This window comes from Fistularia commersonii, chromosome 6 (assembly GCF_037954325.1).
Source record: "Fistularia commersonii isolate RoL2024-O1a breed Wild chromosome 6, RoL_Fcom_v1.0, whole genome shotgun sequence".
In the NCBI taxonomy this organism is placed as follows: domain Eukaryota; kingdom Metazoa; phylum Chordata; class Actinopteri; order Syngnathiformes; family Fistulariidae; genus Fistularia; species Fistularia commersonii.
The window spans coordinates 8,975,816-8,994,375 of record NC_141289.1 but is presented as its reverse complement, the minus strand read 5'-3'; the positions used below and the strand labels follow the sequence as shown (position 1 = coordinate 8,994,375).

General features: G+C 42.1%; 1 protein-coding gene across 14 annotated transcripts in view; it reads left to right on the top strand.

Moving 5' to 3' along the window:
- LOC147233329 (R3H domain-containing protein 1-like) overlaps positions 1–17,369 on the top strand; it is a 48,590-nt gene extending 31,221 nt beyond the window's left edge. For 4 of the 14 annotated variants that reach the window (XM_086148007.1, XM_086148003.1, XM_086148006.1 and 1 more), the window contains 13 exons: positions 1,016–1,279; positions 1,806–1,960; positions 2,417–2,542; positions 3,299–3,655; positions 4,360–4,510; positions 7,990–8,147; positions 8,519–8,652; positions 11,410–11,513; positions 13,327–13,508; positions 14,115–14,265; positions 14,854–14,951; positions 15,174–15,258; positions 16,095–17,369. In XM_086148007.1, coding sequence (XP_086004133.1) covers positions 1,016–1,279; positions 1,806–1,960; positions 2,417–2,542; positions 3,299–3,655; positions 4,360–4,510; positions 7,990–8,147; positions 8,519–8,652; positions 11,410–11,513; positions 13,327–13,508; positions 14,115–14,265; positions 14,854–14,951; positions 15,174–15,258; positions 16,095–16,378 — 2,249 coding nt within the window. In that variant the 3' untranslated portion in view covers positions 16,379–17,369. The remainder of the gene's footprint in view (positions 1–1,015; positions 1,280–1,805; positions 1,961–2,416; positions 2,543–3,298; positions 3,656–4,359; positions 4,511–7,989; positions 8,148–8,518; positions 8,653–11,409; positions 11,514–13,326; positions 13,509–14,114; positions 14,266–14,853; positions 14,952–15,173; positions 15,259–16,094) is intronic. The other 10 variants (XM_086148004.1, XM_086148009.1, XM_086148015.1 and 7 more) reach the window with 7 other exon arrangements.
- The last annotated feature ends 1,191 nt before the right edge of the window (positions 17,370–18,560 follow it).

The following is an 18,560-nucleotide window of genomic DNA, read 5'->3' as shown; positions in this document are numbered from 1 at the left end:
TTCTGTGTAGATTTGCCATGATTATGCAAAATTACTCCAAAATGCCTTTTGCAAAAAATAAAAGTTCTTAAAACTTATCTGTCAGTTCACATACATCTCTCAGGATGGAATAGTTTGTCTGTTGGTCAAAGGCTACTGTTATTTATCTAACAAATCAGGTCAGAGAATCGAAAGATATAACATTTTGGCTGAAAAGATTTTTTTTTTATGTTTCAAGATTTAAAAAAAAGATATTTTATATGAAAAAAGTGGATTTTCTTAACCTATGAGGAGCATATTGTCCAGTATAAGGTGATTTGGTTGTGTCATAGTTTCAACAAAGTGGGGAAAAATCTTCCACTGTTTCATCCAATCCTGGCAAGACAAATCTATAGTTTGCCGCAGGTTAAAGAAGCTACGGGAGTCTTTTATTTAGTTTCCTTATTTAGCGTGAAAATTAAAACTTCCTGCATAGCATTGTGCTTTTAACTTGGATTGCACCCTGCTGAGATTTATTTGCATCTTGCAAGAATTATCATGATTCTCCTATTTTTACCAGAGTAAAGGATCTGTTTGTGTCTTTCCCACGCTTTTTTGAATAAGTAAAGTTGAATTCTAAAAGAAAAGTCAGGGGAAAAACATTGTCTGGCAAACTATCTATGCAACCCGTAGCAGCAGATTGCGATGCCAGTCTCTTCTCCCTGAAAACCAACTGCTTCTTTGAAGAGGCTTCTTCACTATATCACTTGACAATTTGTAATTCTGTGCAAGGCTACCAATTTCTTCATCAGCAGCTCCCTCAAGAAACTGAAATGCAGGAGATGGAGTATTATTAGCAGCCAGGACTGTGAATTTTCTCCCCTGCTTATTATCGCCATCATCTCTTCCCACCCACTTGGATTGTCAGCCAGCTTTAAGGAACATGATAATGCTCATCTTGTCAGAAGCTGACTTCAGCTGCTTCTTCAAAAAGCATTTAGAAAAATGTTCACCTTCTCTTTTCCCTTTTTCTTTTTTTTTTAAAAACACTTCCCAGGTTCAGAATCTTGCAGTAGCGTCGGTTCTTCCTCCAGCTCGCTTTCCCGTCCTCATCTGCCTCTCCCGGCTTCGGTCTCGTCTCGGTCCAACCTCCCCAGCGCACCCTTGATCTACCCTGCTGCAGACACAAGAGGCTCGGGATACCCTCACATGATCAAGAATATCCCCTCAATGCCAGATGCTGACACTACAAACTATTATGTGTTGTCGCTAGAAGCCTCAGGGATACCACCTGGCAGCGTTCTGGTCAGCCCACACACAGGTACCTTTTTTTTTTTTGTTTGGTTCCCACATCTGCTATGTGTTATGATGAAGTCCAAAGATCCTGGAATAAAACATTGACATACTTGGAAATATATGAATTAGGTTTTTATTAGACTCCTCAGCACCCAGTTTAAATCAGTTGCATTTATTTGAAATACAAAATCACTCATACTTGAAAGTTTTCTGAATGAGCACCAAACTTGTGCAGAATTGTAGGCTGGCAGGGCTTGTACTTGTGTTATCCGTCAAATCCGTAAACCAACCTAAGCTTGCGGATCAAAATGCACTCAGCAGATGGGAGGGATCCTCAAATATTTATTAAGGGCCTGAAAGAGTTGTGCACTTTTGAGCAGCAAACTGAACTCCAAATGCTGCCCCAGTTATTAATCTCTTGTTGCCTCTCCTTCTGTACTATGAAGGGTGTGTCCTTCAACGTTACCAGGTGAATTATTCAAATGCATTTTGCTCTGTACTGAATTATTTGCGCGTGAAAATCTTTCGTCACTGTGGATTTCGTTCGGCAGGCAAGCCTTTCATCCATCCGAACGGAAGTGCTGTAGTTTATAACCCGTCCGGCATCCCCCCCCCTGCTGGCCGGAGCTCACACCAGGGGAAGACCCCACAACAGCCAATCGCTGCTGCAAGCCAGCAGCACCCAACCAATCCTGTCCTTTCACAGGTCAGTGGGCACAACTGGTCAGGTTTTATCTTGATTGTAATCACATATATTTGGGGGATTGCAAGGATTGTTGCTTTGTAAAAAATCTTGGTAACTTCCCTCAGTTGTTGAAACAGAAACCCATAGTTGAACGGGAGACGCTCCACAGAGCCTTTGAATTGGACATTTTAAATGATGAATGTCCAATCATAATTTAGCAAAAGCTAATAAAAATGTATTTGCTGTCGCAAAATGAGCTCGGAAGAGAGCGCTTACTGGTAATACGAGCCAGTGCCAAATTGTTCTTTCCATCGGCATTTCATGCCTTCCCTTTTTTTTTTTTTCCCCCCTGAAAAAACAGTCAGAGTAGACCAGAGGGGACAGTGTGTCTTCACAAATGAAGCTCCAACCATTTTACTTTCTGTTGCCCAGACTCATCTTTTGTCTCGTTGTACGTCTCTCACCTTCCCTCCTCAGCCGATCTGTCCTCCTCTCCAGCCGTCCTCTGAGCCTGTCCACAACCCAGTGGTCTCTTACTCTCTTCCTCCTCCTCCTCCTCCTTCTCAGTTCCTGCCCGTCTGTCCAAACCAACAGTACACTGTGGTACAGAACTTCTTTTCCATTTTATAATCTTCCCCTGTTCCTTGTTCTGTCAAATCTGGCTCCTGAAGTAGAATCTTGGCTCACCATATCTTAAGCTTGTTAAAAATGCTCCTAAACTGTTTTCAGGTTAAATGGTGTGTAACTGCCAAGACCTGCGATTTCTTTCTCCTAAGGCTATGAATTAATGGTTTATTGTGTTAAATTCTGAATTCATGTCTCCCAATCAATTTAAATAGGTGGTTGGCTACGATCTTAGAAGCAGATTTATCATCCCCTCGCTTAACTATTCTGTTACCCTGTAGCTTGTCAAGGTGCATCTAAATAAAGTAGAGGTCTTTACCCACATATATAGCTCATGCATTCAGTTAACCTCATTTTTGACCTGGTTTTACTGAAAGCTATGCCTCTGTGACTAATTATGCCTGTGGAAAGTTCCATTAATATTTAATTCATCACCAGATGTTAGTGCTGAATAATCCATGACTAAAAACACCACTTTTCCAACAACATGTCAGAAGTGACCTGAGCCGGTATGAGGCAGTGATATGATAAATTGTTCACTTTGGACTCTGCAGGCTTCAGTGAGATTTAAATCATATTTTCCCTTCATACCCCCAGGAGGAAGTTAATTTAACAGCTTCTTTTAGCTTGGAAATTGGCTGTATTGATCCATGTTCAGGGTGCATAGATTATCAATTATTTAATTGTTGCCGCGGATACACCGAGCACGCTTTTTGAACCCTATTTCTTCTCCAGCCTGACGCCCTCAACACCCAGTTCAGTCAGATGACTCTGGTGCAGCAGCCACCCAATGAGAGCGGTGCCTCGGCCGCAGATGCCCGCCACTATCCCACTGTGTACCACCACCACCACCACCACGCCTCCCCCATGGTGCTGCAGGGAGCGCCGCCGCAGCAGGTTGCTAGCTACATGGTGGCTGGGCCATCGGGAGGACACCCAGGAGTGCTGCAAGGCCAGCCCGTCCCGCTTCCGGCCCCAGGGACCAATCACGCATACCACAGCAGCACCCCAGGCCCGACCGCTTTCCCTGGGTCTACAATGAACCAGCCGCTGCTCCAACAACACGCCTACATCCCACAGCCTGTCCAGCAGGTACATTTCATACACAATTTGTCTATGAAGAGGTCAGGTTTTGGTATATAAATCACAACAGAGCTTATTGTTTTGAGACATATTTAAAGTTGAAATTATGCTTTGATACCAGCAGTTTGCTGGTGATCCCTGTCAACTTTATCACCTGTGATGATTATAATACCACTTATATTTCATGACAACAAGATGAAAAGCAGCATTAGTTGGACATTTTTCGTCCGGATGATATTCTTGGCTGCTGATTTATTTGACGCACCCACTTGCCTTTAAGAGATTACCTGGTTAATTAGCTGCTCATATTCATGACACATCTTATCTCAAAATAAAAATGTGAGCGTTTTTCTTAGACCCTCTTTGAAAGTGAGGTGGTATATCAAATCCCTTATCAAGCTTGGTGTTTATACCTAATACCACATGAGCAGGTTCATTTGTTTCTGCAGGTAAATAGTCTTTAATCCAAAGTGTTAATCAGAATTATAATGCATTAAAAAGAACCTAAATTCTGTCTGATCTCATTTGGATTTGAACTCTCCTATCGAAAACAGCCAATATTATTGTACGCATTGAGATCAATTGGGGAGAAAAGGGGGACGTCGTCTCAATATCATATTAAATTCTAGGATTTCAGCTAATTCCTCTGACAGACGACTGGTAAATCTGAAGAAGTCTGCACATGTTTAATTATCTTTGTGTTTTCCCCCCAGATGTCCACATGTTACTGCTCCTCAGCCCACCATCCCCATTGCTCCAACCAGCAGCAGCAGCAGCAGCAGCAACAACCGCAGCATTACCGGCCACCCGTCAACCCACTGAACTATAACTGCCCTCAGAACCAAAACCTGCCCCAGCAGCAAGGTACAAAACAGCATATTCAACCCAATAAACAGGAAGGCATAGAAAGTGGTTTTTGGTGGTTTTTTTTTTTTTTTTATGTAAACAAATCCAATTTAAAGTTGTGTTTTATGATATGTACACAAGGTTGAAAAAATCAGCAGGTCACCCCTCTTTACTCCCTGGTGTTCTATGATCAAGCAGAGCTACAGTTTTCTCATGCAGTGAATAGTGACAAAGTGGATGTGAAGACTTATCAAAGGATGATTCTTTATTTTTTTTTTTTAATGAACAAGGTTTACAGGCTCTGATGTGAAGCCACAGATTCTTGCCTTGAATTTCCAGGCGTCATGTTGTTAACAGCAAAGCTTAGCCTTACCGCTTTATCAAGAGACTTTAACTTCTCGCTTTTAGCTCTCACACCGTCTTCTTGCATGTTTTCTTCATGAGGAAGCCACAGTCCAACGGCTTCAGTGAAGGACAAATATGTCTCCCTTCCCTTCCTCTCTGTTTGTTTGTGTGCAATGAACTCAGATGTCTCCACAGGAGTTATCCACTTCATTATCATCGGTTTCAGTTTTTTGGTTTTTTTTTTTTTGGCGGGGGGGTGTTCCTGTCTATCTCTGCAGGAGTCAAAACAGTTAGCAGTTATTTGGTCTCTTACACACCGGTAGACGCGCATCTGCGTGATCTCATACACACACATTCAGTTGCTTAGCTTGATAGAATGTTGTCACACATACAAACAGCAGTGCTCTCTAGCTGACTGAGGTGCTGTTCCATCATCTGGAGGCTGCAAATGTGGCTTCCCTGCTGGGAACCCAGGGAATAGACAGCGGACAAATGAAGCTGCCCTACAAAGGCAAAGGATGGCAATTAATTCTCAAGTAAACTGTGAAAGATGACTTTTTCTCCTATTTTGTTAAATTGATTTTAAAAAAATAATAAAAAAAAAAAAAAAAAAAAAAGAAAGAAAAAAAAATGAACATAGAAGACCAAGTTGCCGTGACTGTCCTGTTGGTCCACGGAGAAGCCGGTTTCACCTCACTTGCATCATTGCAGGAAATCATCTCGTACAAGTGAAGGGATTGAGCTTTGTCCTTCACACCTCTTATTAAAAGGTTACTTGCTACGATCAAAATTTTATTAGACCGGATAGATTACGGCAAATTGAATAAAAATGTGAAACAACAACTATTTTTGCGATGAGCAATTGTTAATCAGTATGAGTATCAGTTGAATACGGTAAATCAATAGTACATCTTTTATTCATCTCAAATATCGCAAGAAGAGATTCCCACCACATTCTGGGAAATTTCAATATCTGCGACGTTAAAGATTTCTTGTTTAATATCAAAGGGAAAAGATCCCGAGAGGTTGAACACGGGGCCGGGACGCTGTCTGAGAGGCCTCTACGAATCTCACAGTGAACCGGTCTCTTTTTCAGCCCCTCAATTCTCACCTGAATCTAAACCCACTGTGACAGTAATGCAAGTTGGAGCCAGAGAGAGAAAGGGAGAGAAAGGGAGAGAGAACCTCTTGGAACATGTTTTAACCCAGTCTCACCTGCTGGATATAATCCCCAAGACGTTGCGGATCCAGTGCCGCAGACCTGGCGTCCTCTGAGAATTGCATGGAGACACAGTGTAGGGACAGCCGGTCATCATCTGCAGCTGAAGAAGTCACAATCATCTGCTGCCTGGTGGAATTGAATAAATCAGGTGCATTTGATATGAGCTTCATTTCATGCATGGTGTATAAGTGAAGGTGGTAGACATGGGCGGATAAAAATATCCCTCTCTCCATTCCTGGTAGAACACTCTCATTGTCTACTGGTACTTTTCTCCCAGGGCGGCAGACTGTAAAGACACCTTCACAAAAGGACGCTCTCTCCTTTGTCACCTGTACTAGCTTGTGTGCTTGTCACGAGGGACAGTATTTCCAAATGTCTCTTTTTGTCACCTTGACAACTAAGTGCCCCCCCCCCTTCCGGCTAGAAACAAGTACCGCCATTTTATGCTGCTTAGAAAATGGCTGGACCTGTGCAGCTTTTTGTCTTTTTTTTTTTTTTTTTTTTTTTTTTGGTTTGTTTTTGTCATCATCTAAATGTCATCTTTGTCATCGGTTCTAAATGGAATTTGAAGAAGTGTGGAAAAATGTGAGCCCATTGTGTTAATGCGCTACTCCCTTATCAGAAGCAGAAGTTTTTTTTTCCCTCTTTCTTTTTCTCCTTTTTTTCGGGGAGGGGGGGGGGTAATTCAGGTTACGGTTTCAGGCCACAACAAGCTAAATCAGACGTATTGACTTTCTCATTTATCCCAAGTGGCACAAACCTGCTTAGCCGTACAAGTTCATCATTCTGCAGTGGAGCCACAACTCCCATGTCTGCTCCTCACTCTATTGTCCCCCCAGAATTGCCTAAAATGGCTCTGGTTTGTTTACCATACCCTTCTCCAAAATAAATAATTGGAAGAATATAAGAACACAACAAAACGCATCAAATGAAATAGTTAATTATGATGGAAACACATGCCAGTTCATTCAGTAGCAATTCAGTATTGATTTTATGAGGTCACAACCCATTTTCCCACATAATAAGGGTGTGCAATTGCACCCATGCAGCAATATGTCTTGTTTTTCATTTCAGCAGCTCTAAGATTGAACATCATTTATCAAGTCAAATTTATTCGACATATGACATTGACCTCATTATTATTCGTAAACACAGCAGTATGTATCTTGAAGCTATAACAGGACAGTGTATATTAAAACAATAAGCCATGACTCCCCCAGATCACAAAGGCAACTGATATCTCAGTTGAGTTCCACCGAGCTGTTGTTAACCTTGAGGGTTGCCGGTCTTTTATTTTAAAGTATTTGTAGATAGATTCAATTCAACAGAATTCTGAAGAAGAAAGGGTTTGTAAGAAACAAAGGGTCTCCAACAACAAGTTGCACAAGAAGACCGGGAACAATAACTCCCAATATCTTTGTTTTCTGTCTTTCCAAAGCGTGAGTGTATTGACACAACCTTAGTCTGTCAAAATTGCTGCATGTAGTGTTGATATTACCAGCACATCTCTCTCTGTCTGTCTGTCTGCCCTGATGTATTACAGTTTTCTATTTTAGTATGAGTGATAGTCACTAACATGTTAAATTCAGTATTGGGTTCAGTCTGTAACCATTTTTCTGTCTTCTTTTTTTGCTGGTTGCGTGTAATGTTTGATATTTGTCTTGTACAAGCAGATATGCCGCATTATAACCCTAACAGATTGCGGGAAAACAATAGTCTGGCAGCTCAGTAATATTCCCTGTCTGGTTTTAACAAGAATATTTCTCATTAAATCTATTTCCAATTGAATATTGATAAGGGGAGCTGTCTCCCATCATGGTTGCGTACGAATCCTGAAGCGCAATCTCACTTCCTTTGTGTGTGTGACTTTATCGCCATGAGTCTCTATTCATTTTGTCTCGGTTTTAATTCCTTTTTCATTTTGTCTCAGTGCACCAAACCTTGATGCCAAACCAAGTGTCCAGCTACCAGACCGTAGTGGGCGTGCAGCCAGCATCCAACCTCGCTCTCACTGGCAACCAGCAAAGCAATATGGGCAACCAGATGCAAGGCATGATGGTCCAGTACTCCCCAATGCAGTCTTATCAGGTACGTTGTTGTCGACTAGATCAGTACTAAATGGTGTTGCTCTATTCGGCCATTGTGAAACAAAAAGGCCTCTAGTAGCTGAAAGATTTTCATGAAAAAAAAATAAGGGAAAATACAAATTTAACTTGGAGCTCTGAGATCACGAAGAGGTGAAATGTAAAGGCAGTCATTATACAGTGTGATAAGTGAAAGACTGTGATCCCGAGAGTTTTAACTCTCCATAGCTTACATCTTTACACCCTCAAGGGACAATTGTCTAATGGTTTTAGAATATTCTCAAAAGGCAATATTTTGTGTTTGGTAGATGTCTGATGTCTGTTTTTGTTTTTTGTTTTTTTTTATCTTGTGTTTTTCTGCTGTTCACTCTGCAGCAGGTATCTGTGCCACAGCAGACTCACCAGCAGCCAGTGTTTGTGTCTTGCCAGCCGGGACAGGGGGCCGTGGCTGTTCCTGGCATGCAGCCCTGCTACGGTCTTCTACCCCCAAACCAACACACCACCATGAGGTACTGCTGTTCAGGCTGAACATCAATGTTGGAAACATGTTCACATTTAGGAGTGTGAAATATGTGACTATGCCATCACGCTTGTATATCTCAAATGTAATCAGTCCTTTTCCAATCCGTACAGTGCTTTAAACAAATCAAGTATAGCCAAAAAAAATATTAGTTCTTTGTTTTGATTATATTCTGATTTTTTGATAAAACGGTGCCTGCATCATTTACCATTCAGTCAATAGAATTGGATGCCTCTTTACACACCTGAAACTCATGCAGTATCTCTGGTGGCTTTACATTTATGTTCAAAAACAAAAATCGTGCTGCAGAATTCTGCAGAACGCAGAAAAGAAATAGTAAAAGCATCTGACTTACAGAACTGTAGCCACTTATTTCAAATCAAATTGTATATTCAATTACTGCAAAATGAATTTACATCCCCACCCTTTTTTAAGGTTTTCTACGGTAATACATTTACAATCTGCTAACACTTTGGTTCGTTGCACCTGGATCTAATTTTGTATTTTGTATAGCAATGAAAAGTTAGCTTATGATAATTAAACATGTGGCAGGAGCATAATAGTAATTTAAAAAACATTGAGAAAATGATTGGGGTTTATAGGGCTAATTGAACCATAATTAAGTTCAAGAGAACCTTTCGCTAAATACTTAATATAAGGATAAATGAACACAGAACTCACTTTCAGCATTCATTAATTTCTTTCCTGTTGCAAAAAAAATTACAAGAGCCATTTGTGATACAAACGTTAATAGTTTAATAGTACTTCCTTTACAACTGTGTTGGCTCTCATTTTAAACACTTAAATCTGACATTACAATATTAATAATATCTTTGGCTTTTACTGGTGAGCCGGTATTTGGTTGTTTGTTTTTTTTAATTGTTATAAAGGAGTACTCACAGTTGAAGAACCCCACCCTTTCCAAAACACCACCCATTCATTCAACTTATGTTCCACATAATGTAGGGGGCTTGAGTTTTGCCACATTCCCATGTATGTGCATCACAACTAAGTGTAAGAAGAGGTAAAGAAAGTATTCTTTTAAGAACATGATTTGTATTTCACTGTAACTGAAGTAAATAACAGCTTGCACTCTACCGTGGTGAAGGGGAGGCATTCCATACAACTGTAACCTTCTCACCCCAATTAATGTCGGCAAGACACAAATAGTTATGCAACGATTCCGTACGAACATTGTAAACTGACACACATTCAAATGATCCTATTACATCAAAAACTACGAACTCGGATCGAGCAGTTTCATGCTCATCAACGCGTACCGTATGTGTATCCAGATTTGCATAGGATTTATCAGTCGAGGGCAAAAGTTCATGATTTATTTTTCTACCTGGCAAATAGCATTTCCGCTGCTGTAGTTAATCGTGAGTATACTGTCCATACAGACATGGAAAAGGTGTCATAGTCTCAGTTACATCATTTTCACCAGACTAAATACCAGTCTTGTTACACAGATAATGAACACAGTGTTCTATGATCACCCTCTGTAAAGACAATTTGTGATAATTGCCCTAATCAGGTTTAGAGAAATTCTAAACTGTGCTGCAGATGTACCTTGTCCCAGAAACCTATTTGCAGGTACTTGATGGTGTTTCTCACTCTTGAAGGTGCCTGTTATTTATAGAACCTGATGAGTGAATCCCCAAAGCACCTCTGAGCCAAGGTCATCTTTGTTCACTGGGGGGAAAAGAAATGATGTTATTACTTCGCTGCTTTAAGCGAACTGGGTCTTTGTATCGCTGATGAATTTCGACTCGAGGCTCGCTCTCAAAGAGCTTTAGTCATTTTCCTCCATCAGCCTGTTCTCCTGGAGTACTGCTGGAACGCCTGGCTCACTCTCATTATAGCTGATTGATAGAACTAGTTCGCAGAAAGCAAAACATGTAATTAGTTTCTACCTCCATGGACCCAATCAATCTGGATACTGGTGTGCTTGGCACTACTGGGACAACGTGTAACAAACACCAGACATGCACGCAGTTGTCACCTGCGTGAAAACATCCCGAAGATGTGCGCACGTGCCAGGAGAGGTCACGTTCTCATTGTCCCAGCTGTAAAATAAGACCGCTTTAGTAGGGCAGTCAGTGCGGAGATGATTTATGCGCCGGTGTTGAAATGGCTTCGACTCGTCCCACGGGGGCTGCCTGTCCACCTGCAGCCCGCTTTCCGCCAGCTGTACATGAGTCCCAGCAGGCAGGTTGCTTACAGAGCAGAGTACCTACTTGCAGAGACATGGAAGTTAAATTTCAAATTTAACATCCCCAGCTGCAGCATAAAGATATTACCACCCCTGAACATTTATTTATTCCACACCCTTTCTAGCCGTGCTTTAAGATGCATATAGAATAGTCGACTGCATTTTAGGTCAAGACATTCTATCTGTGTACTTATATTCCTTCTTCCCCAGTAAAAAGTTTCAGAATTTATGGGTATGCAAATATTTTTAATTACCAACATCTGTTTTATTGAGGACTCCATTCTCTCTGGTTGCTCGTCAAACTTGCGGAAGTTGAAAGCTGCACTGTGTTTGGCTATTGACTCAGGATGTGAACAAATTCTAGGATGTGAACTGATTTTCGGTCGTAACTCTGCACAGCGCAAGCCATTTTACCTGTAATTTCAAGCCTGCTGCGGTGTGAACTCGATATCAGACATGTGTTTTGACTCTGCAGCCTCCCAGTTTGGCAGAACCAAACTGTTTAAAATTGTGTGGTGTTTGTCTTAATAGTTCGACCGTGAGTTTCCTCCCCGCCCCCATGATGGACCAGCTACAGTTTTCTCAGACCTCACCCCCCTGCGTCTCCCAGCAGTACCCAGGCCAGCAGTACGCAGGTATGATCCTCCTACGAATCCATGCTGCACTTCTTAGTCCCCGATGTTTCCAGCCGTACTGTAGCTCGTGTACCGATTCTGGGCAGGCTCCACCTGTCCGTGTGTCAAAATCTTCTTCAGCGGGACACTGATCCCAACTTGGTCCTTGACTAGGTGAACAAGGGGTAACATTGGGCTCCAGGCACTGTTTAAGAGTTTTGAAACAGTGTAATATGAATTCTTTTCATACACAACATCCACCATAGAGTTTCACCAACTCTGCCAGGGTTCAGTTTTCCTCATCTGTGTCAATAACCGCTCAATGTATTGCTTCATAGCCAAGAGCCGGGCTGCATAATGAAATAATCTTCCGAAGGTTTACTTTGCTATTGTGAGAGCCCCAGACGCATGATTCAATATACACTCTGGATTTTCAAAATGAAAAAGGAGGGAAGCACATTGATGACAGGCCCCTGGAGCTCGGCCGTATGAAAATGATCCTACTGGAAGATGAAAATGTCCTGTAGATCAACACAGATGTGACGACTCATTCTCAAGCCATAAAAGATGAGATTTCAGTGATTTATAACACATCATGAAGTTTTTAACATCTTAACAATTTGATGTTGATATTTATTGTGATTACAATAGACGTTACGTTGATGATGGAAATGTTTTACCAATGTGGTCGGAGATCATTTCTCTTAAAACAAGGAACAGTACAATGTACTGTAGAAAATATGTCAACGCAGTCTGAGTTGACAAACATTTGAAGGTATGCCCATTTTATTTCACTTGCATAATATGTTTTGATTTTCTTTTGAAATATGGCCCTATATGTTAACACAGTTTCAAAAATAAGGAAATGTATATCATGCAAGACTGAAGAAACCTCCTGAAATAACAAATAAGGAAATACATCAGTATGCTTAGAATAAAAAGCCGCACCTTGATGCATTGCCTGGTTTTTTGGATGGCCTTTGAATAGTCATTGAATCCATGCAGGGGCTCAGGTGGGGTATTCGCCTCACTAATGACCTTTATTATTCATGTCTGATGACGATGGGAAAGCATTGGTGGGAGCCATCATTTCCATCCCGTCAGTAATGAGGTCACATGAAGGTCTCGGGACGGCCTCACCTACAGCATCACCAGTAAACATTTTTAATTGGCAAGCGAAGAGCCAGAAATAATATGCAGGTTCAATCCAAACATCCCCTGTCCTTGCCAGAGTTATTAGCTAATGAATCATAAACCAACAACTGTGTCAGCTGTGTAAAGTTCGACAGATGATTTGCCTGACGTTCGAACTATGTAAACAGAATTCATTGGAGGAAATGTATTAGATTTATACAACTGGAAGTTAATTCTCCATCTCCCGTTGTATTTTTCTCAACTCCCATTCACACAGTACAAACAAATGTCCCTGGATCATTAGAGCATATGCAGGAATGGACTGCCGCTACCTCTGCAGATGTGCCTTAATAATAAAGGCACTTGAAAGCTAATTGCAGAGCAGCTAACTGTGTAAGAGCGTTGTTTGCACTGATGAGCTGTGTAGGTGGAAAAAAAAAAAAAAAACACAGCTGAACAATAGCTTTTGGGCAAACACGCATTTTCTCAAACAAATAGCACGGCGCATAAACGATGAGTTTATTTGATGGGCGGAATAAAAATAGATCAACGTTGTTTGTGTAATCTGCTTAGACACTCGTAAATTGCATCATACCGGTCTGAGCTGATTAACGTTTTGTCGAGTTGTATCAAATGCTTCGACAACAGCTTGCGTACTCTTTTTATTTATTTATTTTTTATTTTTAATTTGTGTGCGCAGGGTTGTTACCCCCAGCCCCCAGCAGCGGCGTGGTAATGCTGCAAATGACATCACCCCCCTGCCAGCAGCCGCGGGCCCCATCCCCCTGCCAGCGGAAACAGCCCAGCCACAAACACCTGGGCGCTGAGCACCAGCGCAGCCGCAGGCCCGCCGAACTCCTGCCGCCTCCTGAAAATACCCAGGTACAAACATAAAACCGATCTACTGAGCCAAACATGGAAAGTGATCATTTATTTGAAACCTTTCAGAAAAGCTCACTAAGGTTGACTTTAACACATTTAATGAGGTCACTAGCCCAGAGGTTTTAAAATGACAACCTAGATTTCCAAATAATCGTAAACTAAATCATACATTTGCTTGGTGGTGTATTTTTTTTTTTCCCAAATCAGACAACACGTTATGTGTCAAAGTTAAGACCGTCACAAGAAAGCAATTTGAAAGCCAATTTAGTTTGGTTGTCCGAGTCTGACAGTGACATGCGAATTGTCCCCTCGAGAGGAACCCAGTCCCGTTGGTGCCGCAGGCGAGTTAAATGCCATAGTAAATAGATTCTGCAAATGAAGTCAACACTGCCAGAGCCTGAAAATGAGGAGAAAATAGTGCTTAGCATTTGGGTGTAATGGTACATTAGGGGAACTAATGTGAATGGAACGGAACATTAAAGCAACAACTTGGGGAAAAAAAAAGTGACTTTGCAAAAGAAAGACATCAGCAAGGTTGCTTTTTTTGAATGAAAGTCTTTCTGTCCCTACCCCCCCCTCACCACACAAACGGTGTGTTGTGTGTAGAGCAGCCTGCCCTCGTCTCCGGCGCTCACTCCTTCGCCAGGCCAGGGACCCAGTGTCAAGGGCCACCCATCAGGCATCTCACCTATTCCTCTCATGCCCCACCACCACAGCCACCCACAGCTCCCCCCAGCCTTCTGTCACAGTGGACAAGGTCAGAGATGCCGCATGTATTAAAAGATCCATCGTAACATTCGGTTTGGTGCGCAATTATGAAATAGAAAATCTTTGTGTGCTTTGTCTGAGCTCATAGCTTTGGAATTAAATACGAATGCTTTCTTTTCTTCAACCATGCAATTCTGTGTGTGCATTAATAGCTTCCAAGTAAATAGAAAAGTAGTGGGAATTGGCAAACAACAGCCACATAATGAGTGCCGGAAGGAAGGTAGTTAGCAACGAATATCTACCGCCAACAGTTTATAAATAAATTTTGTTCTTTTGGAATCTAGTCATTCATCCTTTTAATTTGCAGCACAAGTAAAGATTTCCTTATTTTATAGCAACCTTCAAAATGTCATGGAGCATAAGTGAGCAAATACATGGAATAGTTAAAACATAAAAACTCAGTCCATGCATTTTTTGTTTCGCTTTATCTGTATCGTAAATTAGTAATTACATAATTTCCAAGGGCAAAGATGTAAATTCAATTCCTCCTGAGCATAATAACTCTGTACAGATTCAGCAGTCAAGATGTCTACCGGTGTGACTTTGGTTAACCTCGTCTCGATTCTGTGACCCGCAGGTGAAGCTCACTATTCTCTACTGGGCCACCCTCTGCAGTACAAAGCCTCCATCAGACCGCCGCTCCTCCACACCGCGCACATGGTGGCCAAGCACCAGGTCCAAAATGCAAACGTCTTGTTTGCTCTCTCATGTTCCGTCACTTTTATCAACCGCCACGTATTTCATCCCGGAAATCAGGAGTCTTGACCAAAACAACGCGAATTTATTTCATGGAAACACTAAAGCTGCTCTAGCATTTATGTTTCCCCATTACATCTCTTGTCAGTGAAAATTCCCTCCCTTACTTCCACGCCTAATCAATGTCCTCCGTCTCCGCAGGGTCCACTGGGAGTTTGGCGTAGCAATCATGGGAGGAAGGGCAACAGAAAATCTCTTTCTTCAGATCTCAGTGTAGGTGAAGCAGGTAATAGGAAGTCCAGAGGGAGGCTTGAGTTTTAGTCTGGCCGGAGTTTACAGCGCAGCTTTAATAGCTCTGTCTGAGATTTGACCTCCACTGACACTCATGCTGTTTATCTGGAGATTTTATGCAGTTTCCCAAGAGTGAACGCAAACCGCTTCTTCTTGCTGCTAATCATTAGCTTTCAAGAGCCAGTCACGAGAAAGAAACTTTTAAAATCTGTCACATTTATGAATCAAACTGCATCATTTTGCAGATCGACTGTTTATTTATTTTTTTTATCGTATCAAAATATGTTTTTTCCACATTCCGTGGCTGAGCAGAGAGCAGCTGTTCGTGAACATAAGCAGAATAAATTACGGACTGGGCAGAATTCACACCTGGCTATGGAGCCTGCGGTCCCCCGAAGGGTTGTGCCGAATAAAATTGTGCTGATTATTTTGTCTGCCCCCCCCCCCACCACCAACAATTTTTACATTGTTCAGGTGCTCTTTTCATCAATCTCTGTTTACAGTCAACAAGAGGGGAGGTCACATGCTGCCCAGTGACTGCCGTTGAAGCCATCTAAAATGTGAAATGTTATTTTTCTAGTCTTACAGACATGTTATTGTTTAAAAAGAACAAATCAAGAGACAATTATATTTTTCCACGCTGGCACCACTCTGCTATTATCAAGCCTTTAAGGTTAACAGCAGAAGTTTATAGAAGCCTCCCAATGGTGCAGGTCTGATTTTTCTCATTACCCATGCCAGGTGTTTCGTTCATTGGCGCCGTTGCTGAATCTGCTGTTTTTTTGGTTTTTTTTCCCCCCCTTTGTTTGCTTGTTTTCGTGTTTGCTGCAGTGAGCAGCCAGAGCCTGGAGATGACAGGTCCTCCAAGGGGAATTGGCTGCACAGACTCACACCACCTCCTGGCAGAGTTCTGGAAAGGAGGCAAATCGATCCAGCGGCTGCCGGACCATCAGCCTTGGTTGTGCCACATGATAAGAGACTCTCCCGGCGGAGACGTGGCCTCATCATTCTCTATCTTCGCCATGCTTCCCACCATACACGCTGCCCCCACCACCGCTCTCCACCACAGCAGCCCTCGAAGTACCTTAAAGCCCCGGCCTCGTACCATACTCTAGGGGAAGCTGTGTGACTCAGACAAGACCAGCTCACAGCTGAGAAATTTTTCGTGCGTCTAAGGAGCGCCACATGATTGCACATCTCACCAACCTGCCTCCGCTGCCTCAGTCTGGACTTCCTTGGCTCGAGTCCCAGACTCTGTCCAAACCCAAAACAATTGTTTGATGAGTGAATGTTCACTTATTTTAATTTTATTTTATACTACAGCTCTGTGCAGGGTGAAAACTGAGCACCAAATGTTTTTTGAGTTTGGTTTGTACAAAACATTCTTGGCTGCCAACCACAACCACCTCTTTTGTTCTAAAGTTAAAATGCTCTGGGGGATTTTGGGTTTATCTGCCAACTTAAGAGTAAGTGTCTTCACTGTGGCTCTTTTTATTAGCAGGCGTATGACTGCGACAGCAAAATCTACACTTTGTCTATCTGTCTCTGGTTCTAGAATGTTGCTGTGCCCACATTAAAACCACCACAGTGGTGCATTGAAATTGAACTGACATTTCAAAGGAAATGTGTTTTACTCTCTTTTACCTCCGTCAGTGATTCCCTGAGCGGTGCCCCAAGCTTGATTCCAGGCTCCACCTCAACGCAACTTGAGCAGTGACAGATCCTGTCTCCCAGCAATAAGACAGCACCTGTACAATGTGAGCCAATACAATAAACACTGAATCATCGATGTACTACCTGATTAGTCTGAAATCACTTGTTTAAACAGTGAATATTGAATTTACACTGAAGTGATGAATGAGATTGGGTTGGTATTGGACAGGGCCTGAATTTTCTTTTATTAACCCCTTCCTGCCCTCCTTACCTGTTTGTTGCACTCAGCCAGGCCACTTTGTTTTATATTTAATTAAAATGTTTATATGCACAAGAAAAATGCAACTCTAGTTTGTCACGACTTGGCTTAATTTCTGGATTCCTGTTTGTGAATCACGAGGTGTTTTTATTTTGTTTTTTGTTTTTTTGACTCCAATAAATGTTTGCACCATATATGTTGAGTTACATTAATCCAAACTTGGGGGGGGGGAAATAAGCTATAATATATTCTCAGTAAACGTCTCCTCGGAGCTTCTGTTGGAATAAATGAGGTAACTTCTTTATAATAAATGTTGCCATTATGGCTAGTGTTTGCCTTTTGGGCGAAGCTGAGGTATCCGTGCGGCTCGGCGGCATAATTTCTAGCCGCATAGACTCGGAGCGATCACTTTAATGGAACAGTGCCCCCTAGCGGCCATTCATGTGTACTGCAAAGCCGCTTAAAGTGAAAGTGAAACCACTCTTCTGTCGCTTGCGGGCGAGCTGGAGTTTGAACTCCGGGAGAGTAAACCGGACGGTGGTAGTATCCGGTTTGCCCGACACCGTGTCCCCCTCCAGGCTCTCAGACATGCTGACCATTCACTTCTAAAGCTACACGAGAAGTCATGGAGGAGACGTTAATATGCCCTCCGTGGACAGTCGCTTTTATTACCTTCTAAGATGCTAAAGGTAGCAGAAAAATCTAGTGACCCCCCCCCCCATTGTTAAGGATCTTTAAAGAAAGTTTCCCTTTGCTAAATGGAAGTTTTTACCTGTTATTACTGTCTGTGAAACAGCATTTGCAGCATTGAGCTGTTAAAGAAAACGTTTTCATCTTTTTTTTTTAAATTCAAATGGTTCAGAATCACGTTAAACTCAGGATGTCTAGTTTGTGTGCGATGCAAACAGCCTTTTTTCTTTCTGCTAGAAAAAGAAAGAACATAAATGCCCACAAAATTGTGACTTTCTCATATTTCTCATTGTTCCAACACCTCTCCCTTTATGTGCTATAATTGGTTCCCATGGTAATGATCTGTGGTCCCCATGGGAACCTCTTATAGGAGGCAAGACGGGGAGATGGGAACCAATTATAAATCAAACGTTAATTTACTTCAAGTGCTACCCGGATGCACATCTAACTGATGGTTTAAGCAGGCGAGCCAACATCAGGCAGGGAGATGATGATTGGCGTTGGAGCTCTTTGTCTTCAGAGAAACATCGGGAACTGTCTCATGGGTAGGAGTTCCTGAAGCATCGCTGTCACACAACACTGACAAAGGTAAAGACTCAACGTGCTAGAGCTCAACGCTGTAAACTCTCCACAGATGCAGAGAAAGTGGTGCGAAAGGAACAGCAGATCTTGACTGATAACGTTTTTCCCAAAGA